The following is a 7,516-nucleotide window of genomic DNA, read 5'->3' on the forward strand; positions in this document are numbered from 1 at the left end:
AAAATGCATACAGTACATTTGGAATGCACATAGGGGCCCCATCTCCTCACAATTCCCCAAATCTTCTCACACAAATAAAGAAAACGTAAAACATGTTTAAATGTGACTTCTGCAACGTGAGTTCTGGGGGGAAACCACAACCTTTGAGTTATTCAAATATGTTCCTCAAAGGGCATAGTTTCTGATGTACATTTGAGGCAGACAGTGAGTGGGTTTAAATTGGATAATTGTCTAGCATGCCATTAATATGCTTTCAGATGGTTAAGCTTCGCTCTAATCAAGTTCTCTCCTTTCAAGACAGAGGGCTGGGATGCATTCAGAAACCATCTCTGAGAGCAGGGTGAATATGAACAGAATGTTATGGGGATGTTTCTATTGGTTTTGTTAAACATTAATGAATGATTTATTGCAAAGGGAATATTTGTCTGCTTCGGGAATATTTTATCTGTTACGGGCGATGAGACACACACACACACACACACACACACACACACACGCGCGCACACACACACACACACACACACACACACACACACACACACACACACAGTGTATATTGAAACGATGTTGACTCAACACTACCTTATACTGTTTGTTTAGAGGAGGTGTAGCCACCAATTCCACCTTTGCAATGAAAACAGTTATAGTCTGGGTTGGATAAGAAGGCACGCCACACAATCCTTGTAAGTTGTATAAAATTAAAAGGTTTATTGTCCATAATCATTGTCCTATCACCTCACCAATCAATGAGACAATCAATTACGAATAAAACACTAATAATTCTCTAACCAAAAACATAAAAACAAATCATTATTCATAACATAAATAACCAAAAACATAAAAGAAACATTAATGATGAAATATAAATATAACTCAAAACATTAAGCACAAATCATCCAAAATAAGCCCAAAGTAAAAATGGCGATAACAGGAGGCATTGAGCAGACACCAGGGGGGTATTCCATCAACATCGCTGAGGGAAAATCCAGGTTTATAAGAAAATAAGCAAAATAAGACTGGATTTTCCACGTTGATGGAATACCCCCCTGAGTCAGTCAGTCCTATTAGGTGTTGCAGATGGATCTTTTCCTCCTTCTCCTCTCAGTTTCCATGGAGGGTCTGACCTATCACTCAGACCATAAACCAATCACAGCACTCTGACCAGACAACACTCTCTAAACCCAATGTCCTGCCCTTGTCCCTCCCTCTATTGACCTAAGAAACGTTGCTGTGATGTATGTCATAGTGGTTGGGGACTGTAATGTCTGGCACCTCTCTAACCAATTAGATCAGATGAGGCTGTATCATTTTTCTTGCTCCCTGCCACTTTAAACAATGACATGACAGCAACCCCCCCCCCCCCCCCCCCCACACACACACACACACACAAACACACACACACACATACACACACACACACACACACACACACACACGCACACACACACACACACACACACACACACATACACACACACACACACACACACACACACACACACACAAGGGGTTGTGTGACTTCCACAGACAGATACGTAGGAGCCTGGTCATCCACACACTCTCTGCTGCTCTACCTCACACACGCAGTCATGCTTGGACTTAGTCTCCTGTCTCTACTTTTCCTCTCAGGTAAGTTAACTTACTCAGGTCTTTATACTATGATGCTCTACCTACCTATTATGTGCATGCTTGTTTTAAGTGACTGTTAGAATGCATGCTCTTTAGCATAGCCTACTCCTGAAAAAAACTGCTAAAAGTATTTTTTTTGTAGATATGAAGTGTAGCATCAGGCTATTTAGTAAAAAGGGTTCATGCCATCATCTCCCCTTGTACCAGAGTTGGTGTTCAATGTGTATTTTTGTTGTCGGTGCTACTTTTGCTCTGCTTAATGTTTTGTCGATTTGCAGACAAGCTGTTTGTATTGGCTCAAAGCCGTTGTAAAACCATTTATGGTGATGGGACTTGGAAGATGCTTGAGCAAAGGGTCATCATACATAAATCTGACAGATAAGGAGAGAGAAGTAAGCTAGGAGAGTGGACAAGATGGTACCACTGTGGTAAAAATGGAAATCACTCTGTGAGCACCAATTACAGTATCATTCAAGGACAGACTCTGTTGGCTGTACTGAACAGGTAAATTGGCATGACAGATGAAAGTATTTGGTAACCAGTATCTAAATAAAGGAAATGACTCCTTAAGATGGGCTATAATCATCCCCCTTTCATTACTGCCTCCACTACCATGTTTGTTTGCAGAAATTGACAATACAATCAGCTGAAAATAGACCAGTGTTCAGTACACAGTAAAACCCTCTTATCTGTTGACTGAGAGACAGAGGCTGGTGGTGACACAGATTTATTTGCTATCGCTTTAATGAAGCTTTTAATGTAAAGAGTGTGAACATTCTCACGTGTATACAGAAGTAAAGAGGTAGAGTGGCTAACAGGCGACTTATTCCATTACATGACTATATATTACATGACTACGTTTATTTGTATAGCACATTTCTTACAACAGGGGCAATTCAAAGTGCTTTACATACATTATTTAAAAATGCAGCAAGAGGAACATAGTAAGAAAAGAAAAATTACAATGAATAAAAGCAAATATAAGAAGTAAATAGATTAGATACATTTAATAAGACAATAGTTAATGGATAAAAAAACATTGATAGAAGTGTTTGTGTTTAATCATAACTGCTGCAAAACATTATGGTTTTTAGCTTAGATTTAAATATTTTTAGGGTTTGGGCCTGTTTGATGTCTTCAGGGAGTTTGGACCAGGAGCATGCAGCAGTGTGACTGAAAGCTGCTGCACCGTGTTTTGTTTTGTACATGTAAGTGTGTGTCCCTCTTCCCTGGCAGGTGGGGTCTCCCCAGAGAAGGTTTGTAGTCACCAGGATGTACTAGATCACCTGAACCTAACAAGAAGTAATGAGGTGTACACCTCTACCCGCCCTGTGTTAGACTACACACACCCCACTATAGTACACCTGGACGTATACCTCTTTTCTATCTTAGCTGTGGTGAGTATATGGTTGTCTGTGTGTGTGTGTGCGTGTGTGTGTGTGTGTGTGTGTCTGTGTGTGTGTGTGTGTGTGTGTGTGTGTGTGTGTGTGTGCGTGTGCGTACGTGTACGTGTGCATGTGTGCTTGTGTACGCAAGTGCGTGTGCTATTTGTTGTATTCGTTGTAAGTCGCTTTGGATAAAGACGTCTGCTAAATGCCCCAAATCTTCATGTAAATGTGTGTTGCCTAGTAAAATTCTGCTTTGTATGTATTTCCAGATTGAGAAATCCCAGACCTTCATTCCGTTCATCTGGGTAGTAATGGTGAATGCTTCTTTCTGGCAGTGGATCTCGGTTTTTCCACTTTGGATAAGAATCTCTGGGCTTTAACATCTCTCTTCTCTGCTTCTCCTCTCATTCGCTCATACCTTTCTTAAGTTCTAGCTCAGATCCCTCCTTTTCTCTCATTTTACTCTGATCCCTCTGTTTCTCTCCTGGTTCCCATGGCAGAAGTGGAACAACGAGCGGATCTCCTGGGATCCGTCTCAGTTCTGTGGGATCTCCACGATCACTGTTCCCAAGGACATGCTGTGGAGACCTGATGTCTTCATCTATGAGATGTGAGCAACTCCTGACACACACACACACACACACACACACACACACACACACACACTGAATCTTGCTACAGTGCCATGCATAAGTAATGAAAGTTGAGTCCTCAAACGACCAGAAAAGTGTGGATATCCTTGGTAAAGCACAGCTCTCGTGCTCTACCCACCCTACAACACCGGGGAATTCTGCAGTGTTAATACGCAATTATAGTTGCGTCAAAATGCACATAGACTGTAACATGTACATTTGTGACAGGCATACTTGGCTATTCACATTTCTCTGATTCTAGTTATCTAGAAGATGTAGTATGTGACTGTGTAGCCCCAAAAAAATCACTTAGCTAGTATGACATCCATCTGGAATGTTATTACAGTGTTGGTCAATCCTGTTTTATATATTTTCTGGCAGCCAATAGATTGGCATGCTATATTGTAGCATGTGTGGGAGTCACTGTCATTGTGTGTCTATGTGTGTGTGTGTGTGTGTGTGTGTGTGTGTGTTTTCTCAGGACAGAGAAGGACAAGGGCCCCTTGACACCCTACCTGAGGGTGACACACAAGGGGGCTGTCATTTTGGATGACGATCTGAAGGTTGTTAGCACCTGTAAGATGGACGTTCACAAGTTCCCTTTCGATACCCAGAGCTGCAACATCACCATTGGCTCCGTCACACACCAGAGTAAGGTTGCGTGTGCGTGTGTGTGTGTGTCTGTGTGTGTGTGTGTGTGTGTGTGTGTGTGTGTTAGATATCCTGAGCAGACAGAGGTTCTCACACACAAACACACACACACACACACAGATAAACACACAGCTTCGACCCCCCCCTCTCTACCTCTCTTAGGAACAGAAGTGCAGCTCATCCCATCCTCCAACTCGTCCCATATCACTCAGAACTCTCGCCAGGTGATGCACTCTCAGGGAGAATGGGAGTTTCTGGACATGGCAGTCACAAAGTCGATACTCATCTTTGACCGCGGGGAGTGGGACCAGATCATATACACAGTACGTATTCTGACAAACAGAGAAAGGTCAGAGGTCATTCTGATGTGTTACCAGGCAAAAATAGGAACAGGTCAAATTGAAGTGACTATAGGATCCTAAAGATGTGGGAGGTATGACATGTACAGTATTCAGTATTGTGGGGTAAGTCTCTACTGTAGTAGCAGTACAGTAATGCTATCTTTCGAACATTACATGATATGGGCAGCCAAACTGAACATGTCACAAACAATTTCAAGTTCTAGATCAATGTTTTATTGCATTCTATTGTGACTGGGGATTACAGGGCAATGCAATTGTTACCCGCAAGAAACTCTTCGAATACACAGTAGAACATGGTAGTAGCACAGGAACACAATAGTACAGAATACAGTCGTAACACAATAATGCAATAACACAACCAAACATTAGATAGTTGCTTCATAGCATAAAACAACCCTACTTTACAACTACTACTACTCACCTTATCAAAAAATGCCGGTCGAGAGAGGACGCTGGCGTTGCTTGTTTTCGCCGCTTCTCAGCACGAAATCTAGATACTTGCAGTATACAGAGTAGATTGTCCTACAAAGACACTTAGATTTAGATGTAGTAATCTAAAAATTAATTAGACCCCTATATTTTCTTTTATTTAAAAAAAAATGTTACTACTCTTTTCAGTTTGTAAAGCGTCTTTGAGTGTCTAGAAAAGCGCTATATAAGTCTAATGTATTATTACTTTAGACCCAGTGCTATGTTCTCCCCACTAGCACCCTGGAATCAGACTCTTATCAGTCTTATTTGATCAAATCTCAAAAGTCTTTCATTGCTTCTTTGCGTCCTCTCTCCTCCCCTCCTTCTCAAAACACATCTTAGAAGAAGGTCCAAGGTGAGTGTAGAGGAAATGAGTGAATGAATCAAGGAAAGATTTGAGATTTGGTGTTCATCTCATCTCAGATCACCATGAAGAGGAGGCCCCTCCTCCATGTCATCAACTTCCTGTTGCCCATCCTGTTCTTCCTGATTCTGGACATGGCCTCTTTCTTCATCTCCGACGAGCGGGGAGAGAAGCTGTGCTTCAAGGTCACTGTTCTGCTGGCCATATCAGTGCTCCTGCTCATACTCAACGACATACTGCCCTCCATGTCCAACAGGACCCCTCTCATAGGTACATAGGTACCCGTCTCATACTGTTGGTACCCAGTGTGTGTCCTTGTCTTCTGTTATGTTCTGAACATCACACAGCTATGTACTGATATTCTGTTGCCTGTGTTATTTAATCTCCTCCCTCTTCACAGCGACCTACTGCATAGTGATCTTTGCATTCATGTTGCTGAGTCTGTTGGAGACCATCTTGGTGACTTACCTGATGGAGAGAGACTCCACCCACCCGGAGACTGATGCAGACAGAGACCACACCCCCATGGATGAGTGTGAGAAGAAAAGAGACAACTCCCACGGCCACACCTGTGACACAGGTACCACCCACTCTGGTGTATGTGTCAAATAAAACATTTAATTTGCTTAGTCTAAGTATCAAACTTGTCATTTCAGAGGGTAAGCAGACCCTTTGTACATGTATCTGTGATGTGGGTGGTAGAGATGCACCGTGTGCTCTGCTGCCTGTGGAAGAGAAGGTATGTTTTTTTGTAACATTGTATCTAGATTAATCTAGATTAATTTTAAGATTGAAATCAATCAATTGAAATCAATTGAAATCAATCTTAAACTTAGAATGATATATTCAAACAGCACCTTACACAATTAGGCTGTGTACATTTGGCAACATTTTAGTAGAGGGTTAGGCAAGTAATTTTCCTTCGGTCGACTTTGTTGTTCCCTCACACAATAACGTTATGTTCTCGCCTCTCCATTGTTCCTGGTGTTCTCCAGACTGGTGTTGGTGTGAGGGCGGGCGAGGCTCGTCTGTTGCTGTTGATCCTGGAGGAATTGAGGGAGGCAAATGGGAGGAAGGAGGTCAAACCTGGCTACTGGACCAAAGTGGCCCGGCGCATCAACATAGCTTTCTCTATTCTCTACCTCATCTCTGTCTCTGTGTTCTTGGTCCTCATGTATGTAGCGTGGATACATTAGATTGTATCTGAACTGAATGAGTTCGCTGTTACTCTTCTCCTAATCACTGATTATGATATTGTGTTTTATGTGCAGGTAGTACAGATGAAGCTCATGTAAATGATTAAACTGAAGTTATGCTTAGGAGGAATAAAAAGCCATTGATCACCCAATCCGTGATTATTTATTTACTGCAGATGTGTGTGTGTGTGTGTGTGTGTGTGTGTGTGTGTGTGCGTGTGTGTGTGTGTGTGTGTGTGTGTGTGTGTGTGTGTGTAAAACACCACCTGTCCAACCAGCTCACAGAAATTGAAAAGGCAATGAGAAAAAAATACATTTTGGGAGCTATGGGGAAAATCTAATGCCTCAAACTACAAAAAAGTAACTCCATTCCAAATGGTAATATCTGCCCTGACCTCAACTCAAAAAGTATTAATCAATCAACTGCAAGATCTTGAAAAAAAAAACTCACCAAAATCCATTGGACCCCGATGACAATAATAGAGCTGAAGAACAAATTGAAGGCCCTTAACGTGCAGTAAACGGCACGTAGCCATTAAAGCTCTTTAACCTTCTGCTGGAATCTGGATACTTCCCCAAGATTTGGAACAAAGGAATCATAATCCCCATATTTAAAAGCGGAGACACATTTTACCCCAATAATTACTATGGCATCTGTGTGAACAAAACATTGGGGAAGGTGTTATGTAGTATTCTTATTAGCAGAATACACACCTCAACAAGCACAGTATCCTGAGCCCAACTCAAATTGGCTCCCTTCCAAAACAACGAACGACAGACCATATCTATACCCTCCACAACATCTCTACAAACATGTCTACCA

The 7,516-nt window shown here is 41.9% G+C and overlaps 1 protein-coding gene across 1 annotated transcript; it reads left to right on the top strand.

Annotated features, from left to right (window-relative positions):
• Positions 1–1,589: 1,589 nt before the first annotated feature.
• LOC308167540 (5-hydroxytryptamine receptor 3A-like) lies at positions 1,590–6,772 on the top strand (the record flags this gene model as incomplete). The annotated part of the gene is made up of 11 exons (XM_080541957.1): positions 1,590–1,629; positions 2,866–3,026; positions 3,287–3,331; positions 3,518–3,627; positions 4,131–4,300; positions 4,463–4,623; positions 5,557–5,767; positions 5,898–6,077; positions 6,202–6,236; positions 6,493–6,671; positions 6,769–6,772. The coding sequence occupies 11 exons, from the start codon at positions 1,590–1,592 to the stop codon at positions 6,770–6,772; spliced, it is 1,296 nt and encodes a 431-aa protein (XP_080398083.1).
• Positions 6,773–7,516: the final 744 nt, after the last annotated feature.

Source organism: Nansenia antarctica, assembly GCF_963989245.1.
Source record: "Nansenia antarctica genome assembly, chromosome: 11".
Lineage (NCBI taxonomy): Eukaryota > Metazoa > Chordata > Actinopteri > Argentiniformes > Microstomatidae > Nansenia > Nansenia antarctica.